At 46.1% G+C, this 27,804-nt stretch overlaps 1 protein-coding gene across 3 annotated transcripts in view; it reads right to left on the bottom strand.

Annotated features, from left to right (window-relative positions):
• Window positions 1-1,849: 1,849 nt before the first annotated feature.
• Window positions 1,850-27,804, bottom strand: part of ATG2B (autophagy related 2B) — a 131,727-nt gene continuing 105,772 nt past the window's right edge. For all 3 annotated transcript variants that reach the window (XM_068254784.1, XM_068254783.1, XM_068254785.1), the window contains exons 35-42: window positions 27,609-27,687; window positions 25,776-25,968; window positions 12,390-12,459; window positions 9,412-9,494; window positions 5,978-6,099; window positions 3,329-3,483; window positions 2,977-3,126; window positions 1,850-2,687 (exon numbers count right to left, since the gene is read on the bottom strand). In XM_068254784.1, the coding sequence (XP_068110885.1) occupies window positions 2,457-2,687; window positions 2,977-3,126; window positions 3,329-3,483; window positions 5,978-6,099; window positions 9,412-9,494; window positions 12,390-12,459; window positions 25,776-25,968; window positions 27,609-27,687 (1,083 nt within the window). In that variant the 3' untranslated portion in view covers window positions 1,850-2,456. The remainder of the gene's footprint in view (window positions 2,688-2,976; window positions 3,127-3,328; window positions 3,484-5,977; window positions 6,100-9,411; window positions 9,495-12,389; window positions 12,460-25,775; window positions 25,969-27,608; window positions 27,688-27,804) is intronic.

A 27,804-nucleotide genomic window follows, 5' to 3' on the forward strand; every position in this document is an offset into this window, starting at 1 on the left:
CCTATGCCAGTCAGTAAGCAAGCAAACCTTTCATGCTCTGACTGGTATAGGAAGAGTAGGGACCCTTTCTACAGATGAAACCTCAGTGCTGGTGAAAGGGTCCATACTATACCTATGCCAGTCAGCAAGCAAGCAAACCTTTCATGCTCTGACTGGTATAGGTAGAGTAGGGACCCTTTCTACAGAGGAAACCTCAGTGCTGGTGAAAGGGTCCCTACTCTACCTATGCCAGTCAGCAAGCAAGCAAACATTTCATGCTCTGACTGGTATAGGTAAAGAAGGGACCCTTTCTACAGAGGAAACCTCAGTGCTGGTGAAAGGGTCCATACTCTACCTATGCCAGTCAGCAAGCAAGCAAACATTTCATGCTCTGACTGGTATAGGTAGAGTAGGGACCCTTTCTACAGAGGAAACCTCAGTGCTGGTGAAAGGGTCCCTACTCTACCTATGCCAGTCAGTAAGCAAGCAAACCTTTCATGCTCTGACTGGTATAGGTAGAGTAGGGACCCTTTCTACAGAGGAAACCTCAGTGCTGGTAAAAGGGTCTACTTCAGAATGCTGTGGAATGCAATCCTTTTTGGAAGGGAATATCCTCCATTTCTGTAACCTAATACGATTTGTAACCAAGTTGTGTTTATTGCTGCTGGTGTTTCGGCTTGCTGTGTCATAAGCACAGAGGGTTAATGATTGTTTGTATGTAAATTGACCACTCCCCTCAGCACCTGCTTTCCCCTTTATAATCTCAGTCCCTGAGCAGGACAATCATAGCTCCCCTTTCTTCTGGTCAAACTCAATGAGATCACACTTCTTTTCTTATTCTGGCGTTTCATGCGTACAGCTCAGCACCACGCCAGTGTCATTACAGCCATTGAAACAGGTTTTTTGTCAAACCTCTTGAAGACGGCCACATGTGCAAGACTGGCGTTACACGCATCAATTGCTCCAGCCACATCAAGCACTTTGATATGTACTTTATAAACATTGAGTGACACCAGCCTGAACCCTCACAAATTTTAGTGGATCCAGAGATAGGTGAAAACCTTCGAAGGCTTGGACCAATAAAAGGGAAAAAATTCCAAACTCCAGATGGCAATCAGATAAAATCCCTGGAACACCACCACCGGAAATTGCGTAGTAATTATAGCCATGGATGTCTTTCAACGCAAGGAAAGCATCTAAGCCCCCCTAATCGCAGATAATAAATTTGCCATAACGACTTCCTGTGGCAATGCATTCCACATCTTAACCACTCTTACTGTAAAGAACCCTTTCCTAAATAAATGGCTAAAACGTTTTTCCTCCATTCGCAGATAACGTCCTCTAGTCCTTTGAGAAGGCCTAGGGACAAAAAGCTCATCCGCCAAGCTATTATATTGCCCTCTGATGTATTTATACATGTTAATTAGATCCCCTCTAAGGCGTCTTTTCTCTAGACTAAATAAACCCAGTTTATCTAACCTTTCTTGGTAAGCGAGACCTTCCATCCCACGTATCAATTTTGTAGCTCGTCTCTGCACCTGCTCCAAAACTGCAATATCTTTTTTGTAATGTGGTGCCCAGAACTGAATTCCATATTCCAGATGTGGCCTTACTAGAGAGTTAAACAGGGGCAATATTATGCTAGCATCTCGAGTTTTTATTTCCCTTTTAATGCATCTCAAAATTTTATTAGCTTTAGCTGCAGCGGCTTGGCATTGAGTACGATTATTTAACTTGTTGTCGATGAGTACTCCTAAGTCCTTCTCCAAGTTTGATGTCCCCAACTGTATCCCATTTATTCTATATTGACCAAGATGCATGACTTTACATTAAAAGTAATACCATTCTGAAATGACACATTCCCCCAGAATTTATTTTTCCACCATAACACAAATAGTTTTATTAACACTATAAACAGTTGACAAATGTACAGACTAATGTAACACAAGACTCTGTATCCGGAGCCAGAGGTGCGGCTGACTGATTCTGCCACATGGCTGCGATAAGGAACGGATGGACTTGAAGTTCTTATCCAAGTGCAAAGCAAAGGTTTTAGTATTCCGCAGTTACTTAGGGATCTATTGAGAGAATAGCGTTCTTATCTGTAGGTCGGGTTACAGAATTAGCCGCTGTTAAGTTCAGGGTTTGCCGCCGGGGTCAGGCGTAAAAGATGGAGGATGGATGAGACAGACACTGAGCTGCTGAGACGATTCATAAAGTAACACTCCGCCCATTCATCTCCATCGTGCATTTCATTAATCCATAAATAATGAGACTGCAGAAAAACAGGTGTGGTCGGGCTTCCATTCAACCAGATTATCGCCCATTCCTGAGTCAAGTTTGCCAAGAAATAAAAAAAAAAAAAAAGAATTCCAGAAAACAAAACAAACAAAAAAAAGATACCCAACCCAATGTCTCCAAGGTCCGCGGATGCCATCCTGCAGTGATCAGTTCTCTCCCACCATGCGCTAGAAGCATTAACCTTCCTCTAACCGCCATTTCTGTGACTCCTCCTCCCGCACGTCAGGACGGATTTGGTTGCGCATTCCGCCCAGGACGTTTGAGGTAGCCTCAGTCGCCACGATGAGAGGTTTAACCACGGCAGGTGGGATTTGTCGGAGAACGCCTCCTACGGCTCCCGTTACCCCTCTGTTCTCGTGTTCCCGCGCTGCCGTCTCGTAGATTGTTTGGGCGGTGTCCGTTATTCCCTGAGGGAACAGAAAACACATGTGAGAAGGCTGCAGACTCAATTTACATCTAACCTACAACTAAAAGCAGTGGTAACCTGACAGTAAACCACAACTTATGAGGCTAGAGGGAGGGGCAGGGAAGGAGGGAGGAGTTTAATAAGAATCCAAGCTATCCAGGGGACTTAAACAAAAGAATACTGTGGGAGCTGCATGTGGTTGCAATCGCCCAATATCTGAATAACTAACCTTCACCAAGTCCTGCTATAACTCAGGTGACATGCTGGTAGACCATCTCTAGTTGCCTTACCTCTTTAACCACAGTGTAGGCTTTGGCCACGCCTTCTCTGAGATCGACAGGCTGATGAACCAATCGGTGATGAGAAAATCTTTTAGCCCTCTTCAGCTCTATGGGGCTTGGCCCAGGAGACACCATGTCATAGGCGGTCTCTGCCGCAGCCTGGCCAACACAGCGAGAGATGGAAGAGAAGTCGTGAGGTATGGTAACACAATGCAAGATATCAGCTTAGCAGTTACACGGCTGAACTACGAAACATAGCATAGTACATTTTCTCAATAATATACCACTCAGTGTGAAAGGCTTACATGCTTATGTGAGGCTGGAAACACAACAGTACATAGCAGTGTGGGGATGGGAATACCTGAATAGTTTGGACAACTCGATTGGTGAGTTCCAAGGCAGCCATTGCTGTGGAGGTACCGAAGGAAGCAGCTCCTTTCTGGAAGCCCCGTACTATACGTCCATCTTTGCAGTATTGCTCAATTGGCAGCCACACCAAATCCTTAAGACCTTGAACTGAAAGAGGAGAGATGATATGATAAAGGCAGCAATTAACAAGCAGACCATTGTTTGCTAACAAAAGAGGAAGTGACTAGGTTACAGCAGCACTGATCACAAACAGCAGACCGCTTTTTTCTTTTCATGCACAGCTCTCTCTGACCTGGAGGCAAAACACTGCAGCCCATATTTGGGTCATTTTGGAATTTAGTGGGGATAAGAAAAGGTAGTAACAATGAACAGTTAAAGGACATCCGAGGTGAAAAACTGATGAGATAACATTTTTTATCTATCTTCCTCCTCCTATAATATATTTTATCAAGTTTTTACTGTTTCATGGTCTTTGCTCAATGACAAGTTCATTGAAGTATGCCAGAGCTATAATCTATGAATTAATAGCCCTTTTTATCTTTTTCCTGCTCACAGAAGCCATTTTCTGTTAGAAAAGTGTTTTATGGCCGTAATTACTTATCAGTGAGGGTTATGCTATAGTCTGACCCAGTTCTGACCCGGACAGAAACTGTCACTTGCATACCTGATGTTTAACTTTTTCAGGCTGAGAAAGAAAAAAATGAACACCACATAGACGTGTATGTACAGTGCCAAGCACACAGATAATTATCTCATGTCACATGTATCCTTTAACTACTTTAGCTGCACAGACGGGAGTCTCACATCCGCGGATGCTGCGGCTACAGCCGCAGGGACGCAAGATTCACGTCAGAGCACTTTGCAGGGTTCCGGGACTATCGCGATCACAGGCTTCCGCCTGCACCATCGCAATGGTCCCGGAGGCAGGGGGGATTAGTGGCAGGGGACAGAAGTCCCCTGAGCCAATCTGTTCTTGTACAATGGGAATGATCACTGTTTTTGTTCAAAAACAGTGATCATTCTCAGATGGTGCCGCCGTGCTCCCTCCAGTTCGCTCGTTCCCGCTGCCGATAATAGATTAATGAATTATTCTACCCTCTAAGTCCCCATGATCGCCGACATCAATGAGATGCCTGCCTCACTTCCGAAGTAACACAGCCACGCATTGCTTCCTGTTTGTGTACTTATTGTAAGCAATAGAAAATAATGCGCGAGGACATCTTGTGGCCAAATAGTAAAATTAAACCAAACAAATAAACAAATATTAGGGAATAATTTTTTTTTAAAATGTATGTCAAGAGGGTATATTATTAAATTATAAGCTTGTGATTAGTGATGGATGTAAACCTGAAAAAAAATGTATTTCCAAATTATTTATTTATTTCCTTTATTTACAAAAAAAAAATATTGTCACCATACATTTTACTAGGGATATAATTTAAATGTTGCAATAACCGGGATAAATGGGCAAATAAAATGTTTCATTTTAAAACTATAATTGCTAAAAACTGAGAAATAATGATTTTTTTTTCCATTTTTTCTTATTATTCCCATTAAAATGCATTTAGAAAAAAACAAAAACTTAGCATAATGTACCACCCAAAGAAAGCCTTATTGGTGGCGAAAAAACAAATTAGGTATAGATCATTTTGTTGTGATAAGTAGTGATAACGTTATTGGGGAATGAAAGGGAGGAGCGCTGAAATGTGAAAATTCCTTGTGCATAAGGTGAAAACAACCCAAGGGCTGAAATGTTAAAGAGAACCAGAGACGAAGCACCCTCTTGTATTTTACCTTATAAATCAGTGGGGACATGACAGTAAACACCTAATCTGCTCTTTGTTTCATTGTTCTCTGTTTAATCTGACTGTTATCACCTCTGATAAGAATCCCCGACTGAGCACTCAGTCTAGCTTTGCTATTGAATGATTATAGCTGAGTCTGTCTTCTCTGGTGTCTTTTCAAGCCCAAGCCTGCCCCCTTGTGGCTCTGCTATAATGACTCAGCTATAATTATTCCTTGCAAATCAGACTGAATGCTCAGTCTGGGATTCTTATCACAGCTGATAACAGACACTTTTAGCAGCGAGGATGAAACAGAGAGCATCGTAAGTGTTTTCTGTAATGTTCTTACTGATATATATGGTAAAATACACAAGGGTGCTTCGTCTCTGGTTCCCTTTAAACCACACACAGGCTAACACACCCATCCTTTTTCCACCCAATAAACTCATGTAGTCAGAGGGCCCGTTTCCACTTGTTGCCGCATGAGTCAGTGAGACGCGCGGCGGCACTTCCGGGTATGCGGGATCGCAGGCGAATCCCAGAAGCCGTGCCATGCACGGTTATGGGATTCGCAGCCTCCTGTGCGAAATCTGTGGCCAGTGTCGGCCGAGTCGGTATGGTAAGAGATTTGGCTGGCGGCACCATAGTTTCCTATGCCAGAGTTTCCCCGTGCGATTTGCTTGCGGGGAAACTGCGGATTCGGAGCCGTTTCCGCTCCAGTGGAAACGGGCCCTTAGATTTTTTTTTTTTTTAAAATAGCACCTTTCTGTGGTTGCTTTATGCAAATTTCATCACAAAACCACTAATTTCCAAACCACTGAGAATTCCTCACTATGATCCACATATAAACCACTCACCTAGCTGGACCAGAGAATGCATGGGCCCCACTCCTCCCAGAATCCCCGGCAGCTGGTTCTTCTTAATGTCCGCCAGCCATTCATTAATGGCGTAAGAGAAAAGTTTATCCACACCCAACAATCTGCGAGGAAAGAGAAACACATTGTTGAGCCATCCTCATTCCTGGGAGCAATGTGAACTGGTACGAGGTGTTGGAGTTTAAAGTTATTTCAGAGGTGCCTACATGGATTGAACTTTGTATGCTATACACAGGGAATCTTTTGATAAGCCTTGGGCGGTAAACAACGGCCTGTATTTCATACTGTAAATGACTGTTTACATCCACACAATAGCTGTGTAGGAATGACATCAATGCCCAGCCCCCGAGGAGCAGCAATGGAGGATTCAGCAGAGGACTCCAAGCTCACAAAAAACCTGCTTGCCTGGGTTTGCCCCAGGGCTGTCCTGGCGTCTATCTCTTACTTTGAACCAGAAAAAGTAAAGTCTGAGTGGCACTCCCTATGGTTTGATAATGGAGCAGTGTGAGTGATAGGAAGAAACAACTCTCACCAGTTTACCGGCGCTTCCTGGATAGCCTGCTGGGACATGTGCACAACGGTCTTGAATGAAGAAAGACTGTAAAGTAGTTGTCATCAAATAGGAAAAGAGAGAATACCGGGCATCTTCCATCCAAATCTGTTTATTGCAGTGCATTCAAGAACAGGTAGCTTGTCGAAGATACATGCATCATTCAACTCATCCGGTGGTGGTGTGATGGAGGTGGGGGGTGCCGGGCACCAGATGGGGCTTGCGACGGCAGTTTCGCGTCTCACGCTGCTCCTTGGAGTGCAGCGTGACCAAGCGTCTTGTGAGAATCTAAACGGCCGTCGCAAGCCCCATCTGGTGCCCGGCACCCCCCCACCTTCATCACACCACCACCGGATGAGTTGAATGATGCATGTATCTTCGACAAGCTACCTGTTCTTGAATGCACTGCAATAAACAGATTTGGACGGAAGGTGCCCGGTAGTCTCTCTTTTCCTATTTGATGACGTCTATCTCTTAACCCCAACTAGTGATCTAAGCCATGGAGGAGGGGTCTTCAGAGGAGATATCAAGGGAACTTTTGCTAGAGCTCTCTCTCTCTCCTGCTACGCTGATAGACGTGAGATGATAATGGATTCAGGGCACAGCTAGCGAATGCGGTGTGTATGGATTGTAAGGTTATACTAATAATGCTCCTAGTAGTACTGTACACTGAGCCAGCAATTATGTAATCATATATTTTATATGCTGTAACTTGTATATATGTAAATAAACCCCGTGTATATAACCCTTTGAAAGGACTTCAGGTGTCTGGTCATTAATATAGAAATAAGTAACATAAGCCAGAGTATATTCTACAAGAGGTAAACAGGCTCCCGGCTTCCATGCCTCACAGCACTCTGCACATCATTATTATTTATCATCACTTTCCATAAGACCAGCTAAACCTGAGACTGAACAAGGCACACTGTAATACCAATCAGGATGCCAAATAGAATATAAACAGCGAATAGGAGCAAAGTGCGGGCCAGAAAATATGCTGTACCTGCCACATGTGCCTGACAATCCACTACAGCTCGTTTCCTTCTCTCTTTGGATTCAGCTGCTGGGCGGGTCAATTAGGTCACCATGTAACACAAGGTAGGAGGAACAAATGCTGGACTACGTTTCCCAGAATCCTTGCATTAATGTAAAATACCACGTGTCTTCATGACCAGTTGGATTTTGTAGCTCACAGGAAGTAGATGTGAGCAAATGTAAGACCTCAACTCCACTAAGAGGAAATGACAAACAGGAGAAATCTTAAAAGGAACCTGAAAGTGAAAGACATATGGCGGCTGACATATTTATGTCCATTTAAACTATGCATATTGCTTGCTTTCAAAATTTGCCCTCTTTGATTTTGGACTCATTTAAAATGTAAGCCCAGCAGCTAGAATGAGCTCGATCATTGAATCTGGGGTGTACGGTGTCAGTGTCTGCAGTAATATGTCAGGCTTGTGTAAACTCCGACTCTATACATCTAAAGGCTTGTGCACATTGCCAACTGATGTCACCAGTCCAGGATCAAGAACTGCATGGCTGTGTTGCTATGCGGGGTGGGGTGGGAGGGGGCGTGTGTGAGAGAGGTTAACGATGACAAGCTGAGCATGTGTGACGTCATGCGGCAGGCAGGGGGGCAGCACAAAACAATGGGATGGGCGTCGCTGGAGTTGAGTAGTTCCGTAGAGTGGATCGCTGGTGGGTTGGGCGCCGGGTGCCATGCACACACCTGATTGTCGGCTGAGGAGGTCGTTATTAGTCATTTGCGATTTTGCATTTTTTTGTCATCTGATTTATTGTGATCTTATTTTGATTGCATTTTTATGTGAATTTTCACATTCCAATTTCTCCATGCATACCAATGAAGTTTATTTACATGAAATTGTAATTAACTTTACATTCACATGCACATTTTTAAGTTTGGGATGCAAACACTTGCATTTCCATTGACTTGCGTTGTATGAGATTTGCATGCCCGTTGCAGAAAAAAAATACGTCAGCCATCTTTTTTCTGAAGATTTGGAAATTCAATCAAGCAAGCGAAATGTGAATGCCAATGACCTGCACTAGATGTGCGGCAAATGCGAATTCATGAAAGCGCCAAATGCAGATGAATTTGGTCATGTGTGAAAGCAGCCTTAGCCAACAGCACGGTATCGTTCTCAAAGGTGAAGCCCCACCCACAGGGCGCAGGTACTACGGGAAGAATCCCGCCCACACACAGAGAACATACAAACTCTGTGCAGAGAGTGTCCTGGCCGGGATGTACACCTGAGGCATGCGAAGTCTGATGCTGGGTGCTCACTTAGCAGAAACGCTAGCATAGCGGGAAACGCTGCGATTGTGCCGCTAATGAAAGTCTATGGGCTGCAGGAAAAAACGTGTTTTACAGTATGCGTTTCGCAAAACGCTGGTTCTGTTACATACAATGCAGGATGGCTGCCAATATACACATAATAAAAGTCAACGGGAATGCAATGGTATGCGTTTTCCATGCCTTTTTATATGCATTTTTGCTTAAAAAATTGTTTAGTGATGAATTGTCATTTCCTGTTGCCTTCCTAGTGATTTGCATAAAACGCAATAGAAAAACGCATATGCGTTTTTATTTAGTGAACCGCAAACGCATAGAATTGCATGCAAAACGCATTAAAATTGCAAACACAAACAGACAAAAAACGCAGTAAAAGTGCACAAAAAAAAACGCAACACACATGCCAAAAAACGCTACTTTTCACAAGCCATATGTCAACCCGGCCTGAATGCTTTCTTTCTAATTTGCCTTTCGTTCATGTAGCTAATGATTGCAGTCATCCAGGTTACAGTGTCCCATACAGGCCAGGGAATGCCAGGTGCCATATATTACCCGTGACGGTAGCACAGCCTCTTCAGCTTCAGCTCAGAGTTGTTCAGCTGGGCCAGGCCAATCAGTATTCCAGTAAATGTGCCCTAGAGAAACAAACACAAAGTAGTGAGCGGGGACTGGACTATACGGAGCGACGTGTGATGTGTATACGATGTAAATACAATAATAATAATAGTATATGGGCACAGCATGGCCAGGCTCCAGCCTCATAGGGTTCCTCTGTCATAACGATCACCAGCAATCAACACACATTCCTCAAAGCTCTCTAGTTGGCCCCAGCCCTTAAGACACATTAATAATCATTTATATTTCATTAAAAGCCTCAAGTAATGTTTGGAAAGCATTTATACACAATTATGGAGTACTCCTAACACAAATCTATGTGCACCAAGGGGTACCCGAGCTGGAGTTACCAGCAACAGGGGGTATTTAGCCAACACAATCATTAATAAAGGGGCACACACTCTGATAATGTTGGGAAACAATGGTGGGGACAGTTGTGTACACTAAGAATGTTTGCAAAACACACTGAGAAAAATCGGTAGCCCACAATAGTGCGGTAGGTTATGGCAAGGAATAAACGTGAGTGATTACAAGACAGGTACTCACAAAGGTGGGTTACCACATAGGCAAGCACTGTATCAGCAGGCGGGAAGTTACCTACCACCATATCGTGGAAGGAATAAGATCACTACGGCCATCTCTGTGTTTGCTATTATATGGTTACGGTGATCATCGGGATTGTTCATTGCTATTTTATGCTGTGTAATCTTTATCTGATAAGGGTTTATAATGTTTTACATGAATATTGGTTTAGTGGATTTGTTTTGATCCTCCTAGTGCTCTTTTCATGGCCTGAGGAAGCGGGCTTAGACCCATGAAATGTGTTGCAGTTGGAGCTTGGAATAAATTGAATTTTACCGATAAAACTGGGTGTTTAGTCTTCTGGGGAAATAAGTGCACCATTACCACCCTTTTTAAACATTTTTTAGTTTGATTTTACTCCACACTAGTTATTCAGTGTACACTAAAGGTGGCCATACACTGGTCGATTTGCCATCAGATTCGACCAACAGATAGTTCCCTCTCTGATCGAATCTGATCAGAGAGGGATCGTATGGCCACCTTTACTGCAAACAGATTGTGAATCGCTGCAGCCACCCCCCCCCCCCCGCATACATTACCTGATCCGGCTGGCGCGAGTCCCCGCTGTCTTCTCTGCTCCACTCCAGACCGTTCCTGCAGCTACTGAACTTCCTGTCCAGGGGCCGGGACAGGAAGTTCTGTGTAGCTGCAGGAACGGTCTGGTGCGGAGCGGAGAAGAAGACAGCGGTGACAGCGGGGAGTCGCGCCGGCTGGAACAGGTAATGTATACCCGCTGTATTGCGTCGGTCGCCGGGCATTCGAACGCCGCTATCGACGCACTCCCGACCCACCGAGGACCGAGAAAAATCTTCCGCACGGATGGGTAGATGGGAATCGACGGGAACGATCGATTCTGTCAGCAGTGTGCTCGGCGATTTCACAGCCGTTTCGATCACTGTGATCGAAACGGGTGTATATCGGCGGGAAAATCGTTAGGTGTATGGGCCCCTTTAGGAGTGCAAAGATTTTAGGGTGAAGAGCTGCTCCTGTGTAAACAAAACTCCGACATAGGAGGGTAACTCTGCCCATTAAGGCCCTGTGGTCAGTCTACACAGAAGGGACACTGTTTTCAGAAGGGTGCACATTGGATAAAGAAGAATACTGGTTTACAAGAAGCCCACTATGTCTAATTGTGTCTAACTGTAACCCCAGTATGCCTATTGGGAGCAGCCACCCTAAAATAGGGGAGAATCACACATATATCCAGGCACATCGCCTCTAGTTAGGACATTAAATAAATTATTAAGGAAAGGGATGCACTGTCTGTCCCAGGAGAGGACGTCAGGATGTGTGCTCCTAATCCATTGATAGGTTTGATGCAACTAATGTGTTTGCATGTCTGCACTATGCATGTTACAGGGCTAGAGTTAGCACACCTATGTTTACCTGGGTACTTTTGCGCAGTATAGGTGACTAAGCATAAGAATGCATTCTTCTGTGAACTGAAACCCCGGCTTTTAACTTAGCTGTAGGGATAACAGTGGTGCCTGGATGAGTGAATCTGTGAATGCATTTGTTTGAACATTTGCATGCGTGAGTGCGAGGGGTTAATAGATTTTTGCTGTTTTCTAGCCACACCCCCTTCAGCACCTCCCTTTCCTTAACTTATTTAATGTCCTAACTAGATGTGATGTGCCTGGATATATGTATTTTTTTCTTGTTACTGACCCCTGTGGCTAGGGTCTAATTCAGTGCACTCCCTCCTCCCCTGTATGTGTTTGTCAGCATGCACACAGCTTATGCTGGTGTATGTGCATGGTGCACATGGACACATAACGTTAGCTCCCTTGTGCGATTGGTAAGATGCACTGTCTGTCCCAGGAGAGGACGTCAGGATGTGTGCTCCTAATCCCTAGATAGGTAGGATGCAATGAATGTTTGCATGTCTGCACTATGCATGTTACAGGGCCAGAGTTGCACTATGCATGTTACAGGGCTAGAGTTAGGACACCTATGTTTACCTGGGTACTTCTGCGCAGTATAGGTGACTAAGCATAAGAATGCATTCTTCTGTGAACTAAGACCCCGGCTTTTGGCTTAGCTGTAGGGATAACAGTTGTGCCTGGATGAGTGAATCTGTGAATGCATTTGTTTGAATATTTGCATGTGAGAGTGCGAAGGGTTACTGATTTTTGCTAAAATAGGGGAAGGGGCCTTCAACACCATTTATTATCAATGTAATAAAGTACAGATTCCCATTTGATCTGATGAAAGGAGTGGCGCGACCAAGAGCTAATCCTATAAAAATTATCATTTGTGCAAATAAAAGTATCATGTTGTCTTTTCCTTACTTGACTTGTACAGGTAACATTGACAGTGAATATCTCCCATACCTGGTCCATCGAGACGTGCTTTCCATGGTAATCCAGTCTTATCGGGACTTCAGACGTGAAGCGGAACTCTCTGCGCAAACAAGGAATGACAACAGTGATGAGAAAACAACCAGCGTAGAGATAAGAACAAGGTAACCTCCTGCAGCTGAGCACCCCCTGAGTAAAACCCCCTGCAGCAGGATGCCCTCAGTACAAGGCCCTAATAGAGATGTAGGAGACAAGGTAACCTCCTGTAGCAGGACGCCCTCAGTACAAGGCCCTAATAGAGATGTAGGAGACAAGGTAACCCCCTGCAGCAGGACACCCTCAGTACAAGACCCTAATAGAGATGTAGGAGACAAGGCAACCTCCTGCAGCAGGACACCCTCAGTACAAGACCCTAATAGAGATGTAGGAGACAAGGTAAACTCCTGCAGTAGGACACCCTCAGTACAAGACCCTAATAGAGATGTATGAGACAAGGTAACCTCCTGCAGTAGGACACCCTCAGTACAAGACCCTAATAGAGATGTAGGAGACAAGGTAACCTCCTGCAGTAGGACACCCTCAGTACAAGACCCTAATAGAGATGTAGGAGACAAGGTAACCTCCTGCAGCAGGACGCCCTGAGTACAAGACCCTAATAGAGATGTATGAGACAAGGTAACCTCCTGCAGCAGAATGCCCTCAGTACAAGACCCTAATAGAGATGTAGGAGACAAGGTAACCTCCTGCAGCAGGACACCCTCAGTACAAGGCCCTAATAGAGATGTAGGAGACAAGGTAACCCCCTGCAGCAGGACACCCTCAGTACAAGGCCCTAATAGAGATGTATGAGACAAGGTAACCTCCTGCAGCAGGACGCCCTCAGTACAAGGCCCTAATAGAGATGTAGGAGACAAGGTAACCCCCTGCAGCAGAACACCCTCAGTACAAGACCCTAATAGAGATGTAGGAGACAAGGTAACCCCCTGCAGCAGGACACCCTCAGTACAAGGCCCTAATAGAGATGTAGGAGACAAGGTAACCCCCTGCAGCAGGACACCCTCAGTACAAGGCCCTAATAGAGATGTATGAGACAAGGTAACCTCCTGCAGCAGGACGCCCTCAGTACAAGGCCCTAATAGAGATGTAGGAGACAAGGTAACCTCCTGCAGCAGGACGCCCTCAGTACAAGACCCTAATAGAGATGTAGGAGACAAGGTAACCTCCTGCAGCAGGACACCCTCAGTACAAGACCCTAATAGAGATGTAGGAGACAAGGTAACCCCCTGCAGCAGGACGCCCTCAGTACAAGGCCCTAATAGAGATGTAGGAGACAAGGTAACCTCCTGCAGCTGAGCACCCTCAGTACAAGGCCCTAATAGAGATGTAGGAGACAAGGTAACCTCCTGCAGCAGGACACCCTCAGTACAAGGCCCTAATAGAGATGTAGGAGACAATGTAACCTCCTGCAGCAGGACACCCTCAGTACAAGGCCCTAATAGAGATGTAGGAGACAAGGTAACCCCCTGCAGCAGGACACCCTCAGTACAAGACCCTAATAGAGATGTAGGAGACAAGGTAACCCCCTGCAGCAGGACACCCTCAGTACAAGACCCTAATAGAGATGTAGGAGACAAGGTAACCCCCTGCAGCAGGACACCCTCAGTACAAGACCCTAATAGAGATGTAGGAGACAAAGTAACCTCCTGCAGCAGGACACCCTCAGTACAAGACCCTAATAGAGATGTAGGAGACAAGGTAACCTCCTGCAGCAGGACACCCTCAGTACAAGGCCCTAATAGAGATGTAGGAGACAAGGTAACCTCCTGCAGCAGGACACCCTCAGTACAAGACCCTAATAGAGATGTATGAGACAAGGTAACCTCCTGCAGTAGGACACCCTCAGTACAAGACCCTAATAGAGATGTATGAGACAAGGTAACCTCCCTGCAGCTTAATGCCCTCAGTACAAGACCCTAATAGAGATGTAGGAGACAAGGTAACCTCCTGCAGCAGGACGCCCTCAGTACAAGACCCTAATAGAGATGTAGGAGACAAGGTAACCTCCTGCAGCAGGACACCCTCAGTACAAGGCCCTAATAGAGATGTAGGAGACAAGGTAACCTCCTGCAGCAGGACGCCCTCAGTACAAGACCCTAATAGAAATGTAGGAGACAAGGTAGCCTCCTGCAGCAGGACACCCTCAGTACAAGGCCCTAATAGAGATGTAGGAGACAAGGCAACCTCCTGCAGCAGGACACCCTCAGTACAAGGCCCTAATAGAGATGTAGGAGACAAGGTAACCTCCTGCAGCAGGATGCCTTCAGTACAAGGCCCTAATAGAGATGTATGAGACAAGGTAACCTCCCTGCAGCTTAATGCCCTCAGTACAAGACCCTAATAGAGATGTAGGAGACAAGGTAACCTCCTGCAGCAGGAAACCCTCAGTACAAGGCCCTAATAGAGATGTATGAGACAAGGTAACCTCCCTGCAGCAGGGCACCCTCAGTACAAGACCCTAATAGAGATGTAGGAGACAATGTAACCTCCTGCAGCAGGACACCCTCAGTACAAGGCCCTAATAGAGATGTAGGAGACAAGGTAACCCCCTGCAGCAGGACACCCTCAGTACAAGGCCCTAATAGAGATGTAGGAGACAAGGTAACCTCCTGCAGCAGGACACCCTCAGTACAAGGCCCTAATAGAGATGTAGGAGACAATGTAACCTCCTGCAGCAGGACACCCTCAGTACAAGGCCCTAATAGAGATGTAGGAGACAAGGTAACCCCCTGCAGCAGGACACCCTCAGTACAAGACCCTAATAGAGATGTAGGAGACAAGGTAACCTCCTGCAGCAGGACACCCTCAGTACAAGGCCCTAATAGAGATGTAGGAGACAAGGTAACCTCCTGCAGCAGGACACCCTCAGTACAAGACCCTAATAGAGATGTATGAGACAAGGTAACCTCCTGCAGTAGGACACCCTCAGTACAAGACCCTAATAGAGATGTATGAGACAAGGTAACCTCCCTGCAGCTTAATGCCCTCAGTACAAGACCCTAATAGAGATGTAGGAGACAAGGTAACCTCCTGCAGCAGGACGCCCTCAGTACAAGACCCTAATAGAGATGTAGGAGACAAGGTAACCTCCTGCAGCAGGACACCCTCAGTACAAGGCCCTAATAGAGATGTAGGAGACAAGGTAACCTCCTGCAGCAGGACGCCCTCAGTACAAGACCCTAATAGAAATGTAGGAGACAAGGTAGCCTCCTGCAGCAGGACACCCTCAGTACAAGGCCCTAATAGAGATGTAGGAGACAAGGCAACCTCCTGCAGCAGGACACCCTCAGTACAAGGCCCTAATAGAGATGTAGGAGACAAGGTAACCTCCTGCAGCAGGATGCCTTCAGTACAAGGCCCTAATAGAGATGTATGAGACAAGGTAACCTCCCTGCAGCTTAATGCCCTCAGTACAAGACCCTAATAGAGATGTAGGAGACAAGGTAACCTCCTGCAGCAGGAAACCCTCAGTACAAGGCCCTAATAGAGATGTATGAGACAAGGTAACCTCCCTGCAGCAGGGCACCCTCAGTACAAGACCCTAATAGAGATGTAGGAGACAATGTAACCTCCTGCAGCAGGACACCCTCAGTACAAGGCCCTAATAGAGATGTAGGAGACAAGGTAACCCCCTGCAGCAGGACGCCCTCAGTACAAGACCCTAATAGAGTTGTAGGAGACAAGGTAACCCCCTGCAGCAGGATGCCCTCAGTACAAGACCCTAATAGAGATGTAGGAGACAAGGTAACCCCCCTGCAGCAGGACACCCTCAGTACAAGGCCCTAATAGAGATGTAGGAGACAAGGTAGCCTCCTGTAGCAGGACACCCTCAGTACAAGACCCTAATAGAGATGTAGGAGACAAGGTAACCTCCTGCAGCAGGACACCCTCAGTACAAGGCCCTAATAGAGATGTATGAGACAAGGTAACCTCCTGCAGCAGGACGCCCTCAGTACAAGACCCTAATAGAGATGTATGAGACAAGGTAACCTCCTGCAGCAGGATGCCCTCAGTACAAGGCCCTAATAGAGATGTATGAGACAAGGTAACCCCCTGCAGCAGGATGCCCTCAGTACAAGACCCTAATAGAGATGTAGGAGACAAGGTAACCTCCTGCAGCAGGACGCCCTCAGTACAAGACCCTAATAGAGATGTATGAGACAAGGTAACCCCCTGCAGCAGGACGCCCTCAGTACAAGGCCCTAATAGAGATGTAGGAGACAAGGTAACCTCCTGCAGCAGGACACCCTCAGTACAAGTCCCTAATAGAGATGTATGAGACAAGGTAACCTCCTGCAGTAGGACACCCTCAGTACAAGGCCCTAATAGAGATGTAGGAGACAAGGTAACCTCCTGCAGCAGGACGCCCTCAGTACAAGACCCTAATAGAGATGTAGGAGACAAGGTAACCCCCTGTAGCAGGATGCCCTCAGTACAAGGCCCTAATAGAGATGTAGGAGACAAGGTAACCTCCTGTAGCAGGACACCCTCAGTACAAGACCCTAATAGAGATGTAGGAGACAAGGTAACCTCCTGCAGCAGGATGCCCTCAGTGCAAGGCCCTAATAGAGATGTATGAGACAAGGTAACCCCCTGTAGCAGGATGCCCTCAGTACAAGGCCCTAATAGAGATGTAGGGGACAAGGTAACCTCCTGCAGCAGGACGCCCTCAGTACAAGACCCTAATAGAGATGTAGGAGACAAGGTAACCCCTGCAGCAGGACACCCTCAGTACAAGACCCTAATAGAGATGTAGGAGACAAGGTAACCTCCTGCAGCAGGACGCCCTCAGTACAAGACCCTAATAGAGATGTATGAGACAAGGTAACCTCCTGCAGCAGGACACCCTCAGTACAAGACCCTAATAGAGATGTAGGAGACAAGGTAACCCCCTGCAGCAGGACACCCTCAGTACAAGGCCCTAATAGAGATGTAGGAGACAAGGCAACCTCCTGCAGCTTAATGCCCTCAGTACAAGACCCTAATAGAGATGTAGGAGACAAGGTAACCTCCTGTAGCAGGACACCCTCAGTACAAGGCCCTAATAGAGATGTAGGAGACAAGGTAACCCCCTGCAGCAGGACACCCTCAGTACAAGACCCTAATAGAGATGTAGGAGACAAGGTAACCTCCTGCAGCAGGACACCCTCAGTACAAGACCCTAATAGAGATGTAGGAGACAAGGTAACCTTCTGTAGCAGGACACCCTCAGAACAAGGCCCTAATAGAGATGTAGGAGACAAGGTAACCTCCCTGCAGCTTAATGCCCTCAGTACAAGACCCTAATAGAGATGTAGGAGACAAGGTAACCTCCTGCAGCAGGACACCCTCAGTACAAGGCCCTAATAGAGATGTAGGAGACAAGGTAACCTCCTGCAGCAGGACGCCCTCAGTACAAGACCCTAATAGAGATGTAGGAGACAAGGTAACCTCCTGCAGCAGGACACCCTCAGTACAAGGCCCTAATAGAGATGTAGGAGACAAGGTAACCTCCTGTAGCAGGACACCCTCAGTACAAGGCCCTAATAGAGATGTAGGAGACAAGGTAACCTCCTGCAGCAGGACACCCTCAGTACAAGACCCTAATAGAGATGTAGGAGACAAGGTAACCTCCTGCAGCAGGACGCCCTCAGTACAAGACCCTAATAGAGATGTAGGAGACAAGGTAACCTCCTGCAGCAGGACACCCTCAGTACAAGGCCCTAATAGAGATGTAGGAGACAAGGTAACCACCTGCAGCAGGACACCCTCAGTACAAGACCCTAATAGAGATGTATGAGACAAGGTAACCCCCTGCAGCAGGACACCCTCAGTACAAGACCCTAATAGAGATGTAGGAGACAAGGTAACCCCCTGCAGCAGGACGCCCTCAGTACAAGACCCTAATAGAGATGTATGAGACAAGGTAACCTCCTGCAGCAGGACGCCCTCAGTACAAGACCCTAATAGAGATGTAGGAGACAAGGTAACCTCCTGCAGCAGGACGCCCTCAGTACAAGACCCTAATAGAAATGTAGGAGACAAGGTAGCCTCCTGCAGCAGGACACCCTCAGTACAAGGCCCTAATAGAGATGTAGGAGACAAGGTAACCCCCTGCAGCAGGACACCCTCAGTACAAGACCCTAATAGAGATGTAGGAGACAAGGTAACCCCATGCAGCAGGACACCCTCAGTACAAGACCCTAATAGAGATGTAGGAGACAAGGTAACCTCCTGTAGCAGGATGCCCTCAGTACAAGACCCTAATAGAGATGTAGGAGACAAGGTAACCTCCTGCAGCAGGATGCCCTCAGTACAAGGCCCTAATAGAGATGTAGGAGACAAGGTAACCTCCTGCAGCAGGATACCCTCAGTACAAGGCCCTAATAGAGATGTAGGAGACAAGGTAACCCCCTGCAGCAGGACACTCTCAGTACAAGGCCCTAATAGAGATGTATGAGACAAGGTACCCTCCTGCAGCAGGACACCCTCAGTACAAGACCCTAATAGAGATGTAGGAGACAAGGTAACCTCCTGCAGCAGGACACCCTCAGTACAAGGCCCTAATAGAGATGTAGGAGACAAGGTAACCCCCCTGCAGCAGGATGCCCTCAGTACAAGACCCTAATAGAGATGTAGGAGACAAGGTAACCTCCTGCAGCAGGATACCCTCAGTACAAGGCCCTAATAGAGATGTAGGAGACAAGGTAACCTCCTGCAGCAGGACACCCTCAGTACAAGACCCTAATAGAGATGTAGGAGACAAGGTAACCCCCTGCAGCAGGACACCCTCAGTACAAGGCCCTAATAGAGATGTAGGAGACAAGGTAACCTCCTGCAGCAGGACACCCTCAGTACAAGACCCTAATAGAGATGTAGGAGACAAGGTAACCTCCTACAGCAGGACACCCTCAGTACAAGGCCCTAATAGAGATGTAGGAGACAAGGTAACCTCCTGCAGCAGGACACCCTCAGTACAAGACCCTAATAGAGATGTAGGAGACAAGGTAACCCCCTGCAGCAGGACACCCTCAGTACAAGGCCCTAATAGAGATGTAGGAGACAAGGTAACCTCCTGCAGCAGGACACCCTCAGTACAAGACCCTAATAGAAATGTAGGAGACAAGGTAGCCTACTGTAGCAGGACACCCTCAGTACAAGACCCTAATAGAGATGTAGGAGACAAGGTAACCTCCTGTAGCAGGACACCCTCAGTACAAGGCCCTAATAGAGATGTAGGAGACAAGGCAACCTCCTGCAGCAGGACACCCTCAGTACAAGACCCTAATAGAGATGTAGGAGACAAGGTAACCTCCTGCAGCAGGATGCCCTCAGTACAAGGCCCTAATAGAGATATATGAGACAAGGTAACCTCCCTGCAGCTTAATGCCCTCAGTACAAGACCCTAATAGAGATGTAGGAGACAAGGTAACCTCCTGCAGCAGGACACCCTCAGTACAAGGCCCTAATAGAGATGTAGGAGACAAGGTAACCTCCTGTAGCAGGACACCCTCAGTACAAGACCCTAATAGAGTTGTAGGAGACAAGGTAACCCCCCTGCAGCAGGATGCCCTCAGTACAAGACCCTAATAGAGATGTAGGAGACAAGGTAACCCCTGCAGCAGGACGCCCTCAGTACAAGACCCTAATAGAGATGTAGGAGACAAGGTAACCTCCTGCAGCAGGACACCCTCAGTACAAGGCCCTAATAGAGATGTAGGAGACAAGGCAACCTCCTGCAGCAGGACACCCTCAGTACAAGACCCTAATAGAGATGTATGAGACAAGGCAACCTCCTGCAGCTTAATGCCCTCAGTACAAGGCCCTAATAGAGATGTAGGAGACAAGGTAACCCCCTGCAGCAGGACCCCCTCAGTACAAGAACCTAATAGAGATGTAGGAGACAAGGTAACCCCCTGCAGCAGGACACCCTCAGTACAAGACCCTAATAGAGATGTAGGAGACAAGGTAACCTCCTGCAGCAGGACGCCCTCAGTACAAGACCCTAATAGAGATGTATGAGACAAGGTAACCCCCTGCAGCAGGACACCCTCAGTACAAGACCCTAATAGAGATGTAGGAGACAAGGTAACCCCCTGCAGTAGGACGCCCTCAGTACAAGACCCTAAGAGATGTATGAGACAAGGTAACCTCCCTGCAGCAGGACACCCTCAGTACAAGACCCTAATAGAGATGTAGGAGACAAGGTAACCTCCTGCAGCAGGACGCCCTCAGTACAAGACCCTAATAGAGATGTATGAGACAAGGTAACCTCCTGCAGCAGGACACCCTCAGTACAAGACCCTAATAGAGATGTAGGAGACAAGGTAACCTCCTGCAGCAGGACACCCTCAGTACAAGACCCTAATAGAGATGTAGGAGACAAGGTAACCCCCTGCAGTAGGACGCCCTCAGTACAAGGCCCTAATAGAGATGTAGGAGACAAGGTAACCTCCCTGCAGCAGGACACCCTCAGTACAAGGCCCTAATAGAGATGTAGGAGACAAGGTAACCGCCTGCAGCAGGACACCCTCAGTACAAGACCCTAATAGAGATGTAGGAGACAAGGTAACCTCCTGTAGCAGGACACCCTCAGTACAAGACCCTAATAGAGATGTAGGAGACAAGGTAACCCCCTGCAGTAGGACACCCTCAGTACAAGGCCCTAATAGAGATGTATGAGACAAGGTAACCTCCTGCAGCAGGACGCCCTCAGTACAAGGCCCTAATAGAGATGTAGGAGACAAGGTAACCTCCTGTAGCAGGACACCCTCAGTACAAGACCCTAATAGAGATGTAGGAGACAAGGTAACCCCCTGCAGTAGGACGCCCTCAGTACAAGGCCCTAATAGAGATGTATGAGACAAGGTAACCTCCTGCAGCAGGACGCCCTCAGTACAAGGCCCTAATAGAGATGTAGGAGACAATGTAACCTCCTGCAGCAGGACACCCTCAGTACAAGACCCTAATAGAGATGTAGGAGACAAGGTAACCTCCTGCAGCAGGACACCCTCACTACAAGACCTTAAAGGACAACTGAAGCAAGAGTTATGTGGAGGCTGCCATATTTATTTTCTTTTACGCAATACCAGTTACTTGGCTATCCTGCTGATCCTCTGCCTCTAATACTTTTAGCTATAGACCCTGAACAAGCATGCAGCAGATCAGGTGTTTCTGACATTATTGTCAGATCTGACAAGACTAGCTGCAGGCTTGTTTCTGGTGTTATTCAGACACTACTGCATCCTAATAGACCAGCAGGGCTGCCAGGCAACTGGTATTTTTTAAAGAGGAGCTGTTAGGTATAAGGTCTCAGAGAAAAAAAAACACATATCAGTAGCTAAATACTGGCTGTACTTACATTACATATGCATTTCACTGTCCACGTTTGGATTTCACAGAATTTGTATATAGTATATGCAGAGATTGATGCTCCTGACAGCTCATGGCAGGTTTCATGTTTGTCTGTCTCCTATGAAGCCAAATGTGTCGTCATGTCCTGCCTGCTTCCTGACCACAGAAAAGCTCATACTGAATAACACTAGTGTGCAGTGAATATTAATTAGCCATGTGGCTAGGAACAATAGCGGACTCCTGCAGTGTACTCTGCAGGGAGATTTATCAGTGCTGTGCGCTGGACTGAGTTACAAGCTGCTGAAACTTGATCCTGTAACTTCTCATTAGCAGCCAAGGGGAGGGCCCCAGAATGCTTTGCTGTATGGTATGCGGCTCTCGGCCTCTTAAGAGCTTGGGTCTAACAGCTTTGCTGATAAGCACACATCAAATGTAAGAGATTTTTAACTACAGTATTGCCTTTTTGGCTTCCTTCTAAACTGTTTAACACAGGAGAATAGAGGTTTAAATTAGCTTCTGCAGCCTGACAGTTAAGGTGCCCATACACTCGTCAGATTGGCAGCAGATAGATAAGAAATGCATCTGATGATCTATCTGATGCGTTTTTAGAACATTTTTTACCAGGATAGAATTCCAATAGATTTCAGTTTGAAATCTATTGAAATTCGATCTGATGGCATTTTTTTGCCATCAGATTTCCATTAAGGCCAATGCAAACTGATAAGCAATCTCATCAGATCGACCTAAATTTTCCACCTTGCCAGTTCGACAGAAATCCATCGAAATCGATCGAAATCGGCCATCGATCGGTCGATTAGCCAACCGATTTGCAAACAATCAATCGGGATCGATCGGTCAGAAAATCGGCTGAGTGTATGGGCCCCTTAACTCTTTAAAGGAAATAAATATGGCAGCCTCCGTATCCCTCTCACTTCAGTTGTCTTTTAATGGCACAGAGCACTGGAGAGAGTAGATCTAGAGCTAATGACTTGCTTTAGGTTGTCAGGGCACAGAGGGGACTACTAGACATGCTTGTGGAATAGAGTTACCTCTACTATTACTAGCTGCAACAGCACCGGATGAGAATAAAACAACAGATTAAAGCACTGTGAGAGAGATATGGAGGCTGACATTTATTTCCTTTAAAGCACTTACCCTCCCCTGGGATGAGGATCTATGTCCCTGCAAAACACCACTACAGCTCCCAGGGACGTAGATACTCGTCTGTTGCGACTGTGCACTCCCCGCTCACTCCTGCGCACGTTCTTGATGATGATCGATAGTGAGGAGATCAGTGAATGGGAGCGCAGTTCCTATTTATTGATCGAAGTCCCCGTGTCAATGTTCGCCGACATCAATGAGATGCCTGTGATCATTGTAATAACGAAATTAACACACCCACGCATTACATCATGTTAGTGTACTAATAGTACATACAGGACTGTAATCAGCGAAGACATCTTGTGGCCAAATGGTAAAATTACACCTACATTTTTTTTTTTTTTTTTTTTTTTTTTTTTAATAAAAAGACCCACACATACATTTAAAATTAACCCCTTACCCACCACACTCTCCCATAGTCAATGTAAAAAAATAATACGTAAATAGTTACCTTTGGGACTGAACATTTTTAATATTGTATGTCAAGAGATTATATTATTATTATTTTTTTTAAATTATAGGATTATAATGAATGATGGACGCAAAACTGAAAACAATACACCTTAATGTCCAAATAAAATATTGGCGCCATACATTGTACTAGGGAAATATTTTAAACGTCGCAATAATCGGGACAAATAAAATGTGTAGGTCTTAATTATAGTAGAATGTATTAATTTAAAACTATAATGGGGAAAAACTGAGAAATAATGATTTTTTTCCCTTTTTTTTCTTTTTATTCCCTTTAAAATGCAGTTAAAATAAAAGAATTCTTAGCATAATGAACCACCCAAAGAAAGCCTAATTGGTGGAGAAAAAAAAAACCAAGATATCATTTCAGTGTGATAAGTAGTGATAACGTTATTGGCGAATGAATGGGAAGAGCGCTGACAGGTGAAAATTGCTCTGGTGCATAAAGGGAAAAACCCTTGCAGATTGCCTGGCTGTCCTGTCTTCAATACCGTTATGCTGGGTACACACGTTGAGATTTCCCGCTCGATTTGTGGTTCAATTCGATTATTTCAAACATCGATCGGATTTCGATCATTCCTGCCATTGATTTTGCATACTTAACATAAAAAAACGATCAAAATCCAATCGAGCATGTTTGAAATGATCGAATCGATTCGTTCGATCCAGCGAATCGAGCGGGAAATCTCAACGTGTGTACCCAGCATTAGCCATAGCCCCTGAACAAGCATGCTCACTGACTGAAGAGTGACAGGATAAGGCGCATGCTTTTGTGAAGTCCCCGCCGGATCCCGATAGCCGATAGCACAGCTCTAGGGATTTACATGCGGTCTCCAGAAAACTGAAGCTTGCTCTATTTTGGGGACAGCACATGATTCGGATGCAGCCTGTCGATTTCAATGGGCTGCAATTCCGCTTCTGTAATCATTTGCTGCAAACAGCCACAATTTGCGGCTAGTGGAAATAGGCCCTTAAAGGGTATTTGAAGTGACGGGAATATGGAGGCTGCCATCTTCATTCTCTAATAAACAATGCCAGTTGCCTGGCCGCTGCACCTCTAATACTTTAAAGGTAACCTGAAGTAATGGAGGCTGCCATATTTATTTTCTTTTAAAACAATACCTGTTGCCTGGCAGCCCTGCTGACGCTCTGCTTCTAATGCATTAGCCATAAACCACCCAACAAGCATGTAGATCAGATTACTTTAAAGGTCAACTACACCGTTTCATTTAAAGGATACCAGATGTCCAACCCCCCACCCCCCGAATATGCAGTGGGTAGGGGAGTAAGAGCGAATACTTACCTCTCCTCCTGTTCCGCTCAGTCAGCCGCCCTTCTGTAATCCTTCCTGGTCTTCTTGCAAGTCAGACGACTCTCCAGGCTTGTAATCCGGACATACTGTGTAGAGCATGCGCAGTATGTCCTTTCTGCTTCCCGTGGTCACGCAGAATGATGTAGCAGCACCGGGGAGCAGAAAGGACATACTGCACATGTGCGGCGCAGTATATCCAGAAGACAAGTAAGTATTCGCTCTTACTCCCCTACCCACTGCATATTCGGGGTATTTGGACATCTGGTATCCTTTAAAGCAGAGCATGCAGTGAAAGCACTTCCGCAAGGCAAAGAAAACCACTGCGAGCAAAGTGGAATCGGCCCTCAGCAGCTTATTTAGCAGTGTGGCGCATGTAAAACCGGCCCCAGCAGCCATGACTACAGTGTATATAAGCAGATGCCGGCCAGGCCTGTCCTCTATTTACCTGCCTGCTCTGTGTCATGTCCGCCTTTATTGCAGTCTGTGTCTCTGGTATTTGCTGCCATATGCTTAACCTCCTTAGCGGTATGGACGACTTAATATGTCCATTACCGCCAGAGGTCGCCGCTCAGGCCCCGCTGGGCCGATTTGAATAATTTTTTTTTAAACACGCAGCAAGCACTTTGCTTGCTGCGTGTCTCACCTGATCGCCGCCGCCCGCCGCCGATCCGCCCGCCGCGATGCAGGGCCCCCCCAGGCGAGACCCCGTGCGCTGCCTGGCCAATCAGTGCCAGGCAGCGCTGAGGGGTGGATCGGGTCTCCCTGTGACGTCACGACGTCGCCGACGTCACGATGTGCGTCGCCATGGCGACGGGGGAAGCCCTAAAGGAAATCCCGTTTCAGAACGGGATTTCCTTATTGCTTACAGCGCCGGCGGCGTTTGGAGGGGTGGGAAGGATGCGGAAGGGAGGGGGGCATCATGTAGTTAGCGCTAGGCTAGCTACATGATTGAAAAAGATTAATGTTTCCCATCTGCTGGGTCTGGTTTTACATGCACCACCCTGTATCCCTCTGTTATCACAAAAAACCTCAAAGTCATGGAGTGAAATCTGCTTTCATTCTTGTCGCCCTCTAGAGAAACATACCGGAAAAACACAGGCTGGTCGCTGAAAGCTGCGTCCTCCATTGCTATGTCCAGGTCATCGCTGAATTCCATTAAATTCACTTCGCCATTTTTCACTGGCTGGTTCTGGCCAACCGAAATCACCGGGATACGAACTTTAGCGTTCAGATGTTTTGGCAAAGTGCATGTGACGTCTGACCCCGGCGTCCTCCTCACTGAAAACACACAGGCAAGAGACAGCGGTGATACATTCGCCAACATAACTATTATTTTTTATACTCTTTAAAGGATACCCGAGGTGACATGTGACATGATGAGATAGACATGTGTATGTACAGTGCCAAGCACACAAATAACTAGGCTGTGTTCCTTTTTTTCATTCTCTGCCTGAAAGAGTTAAATATCAGGTACGTAAGTGGCTGACTCAGTCCTGACTCAGACAGGAAGTGACTACAGTGTGACCCTCACTGATAAGAAATTCCAACTATAAAACACTTTCCTAGCAGAAAATGGCTTCTGAGAGCAGGAAAGAGATATAAAAAGGGTTAATATTTCATCGATTTTAGCTCTGGCATACTTCAATGAATGTGTCATTGAGCAAAAACAATAAAATAGTTAAAACTTAAAAAGTAAATTTAAACATAAAATAAAACTGTGGAATATGTTAAAAAGTCATTTTTAGGAGAAGGAAGATAGATACAATTGTTTATTTCATTAGTTTATTTTCACCTCGGGTGTCCTTTAGTACCTCCCCCATCTTTCTCTTTACCAAGAGGTAAGGGAATCCCGGATCAGGTCATCTGGGTGCGGGGATCAGCTAAAAAACAGTAATCAAGTGCCCAAATGGTGTATTGGGGTACAAGACGGGTATTAGCCAGACGTTACCACATAGGAGTCAATGGTTGTAGCCGATCATAGCCAATCGGCTATAAATTGTGGTCGATTCGGCACTGTGGTTAGGAGGTTCAGTTTTAGCATTTGGGGGTGGGGATGTTAGACATTAAGTGGTGGTGTGTGTGGTGGTGGGGGGTATTGGTTTCAATTTTGGCACTTAGAAGGGAGGGTTCAATTGAAAATGGGTGCCGGGTACTGCATTGTAACATATAATAGATAAATTACCAATATTTTACTACTAGTGGCGCCACCCAGCGTCCGTTTTAAGCACTGCCACCACAACATGTATTCCCATCATCCGTCTTTTTCACTATAGTGTCAATCCTTCTACATCAAAAAAGGAAGATCTTACAACCCATCCAAATATTTCATCCCAGCCATCCAATACTGGCGTTCAGCCTTGTCCCTCGCACACAGAGAATTTCTCCAGATTCTCTGAATCTTTTGTACTGTATTTGATGAAATACTCAAACTATTTGCCCACATACTGCTTAACAGGGAATACAAATAGAATCCCAATCGGTTACTAACCCGATTACAATTATTTTAAAGATATTATCCACCAGATGTTTTGGAGCATTGGCCCATTTTTTCAAACATGTTGCCAGCCCCAAATTCAAAAATGCATATTTCATTATCATAAAACAAGATTTGAGTTTTCAGCTTTTCATATCTTGCCTTTGTCCTATTTTCAGTTAAATTCAGCGTGTAACCAGTTCTCAGATCGCTGTATTCTGAATCTATACACATTTTACCCAGCGCCCAGCTTATATAGACATGGAGATGTTCTTCTCCCAGCACAAGCTCCATCATAGAGTGAACAATCAGACAGGGCAGACTGACGAGCTGCTACTGGACGGGGCAAGCAAGAAACATTCTCCCAGCCGTGTAATGATGGTTTATGCTATGGCCAGCCTGAACACTCCCATCAGGATCACTAATTCCTCTAGGAAATAATTACCTTCAGGATCTGGTGTCACCAATATCTCCACTTCTGCAGAAAGGCTTGTGAAAAAATCCTTCAAGAAGAACAAGGCATCCTGCAAGAGAGGCGAGATGGAGAGAGACATTAGTGGCTGGTGGTGTACTGGTAAAGGGCTCTGAAACAGGAGACCTGGGTTCAGATCTTGGCTCTTCCTATTCACCAGCATTGATGG

The sequence above is a fragment of the Hyperolius riggenbachi genome, chromosome 9, assembly GCF_040937935.1.
Source record: "Hyperolius riggenbachi isolate aHypRig1 chromosome 9, aHypRig1.pri, whole genome shotgun sequence".
Classification (NCBI taxonomy): Eukaryota; Metazoa; Chordata; class Amphibia; order Anura; family Hyperoliidae; genus Hyperolius; species Hyperolius riggenbachi.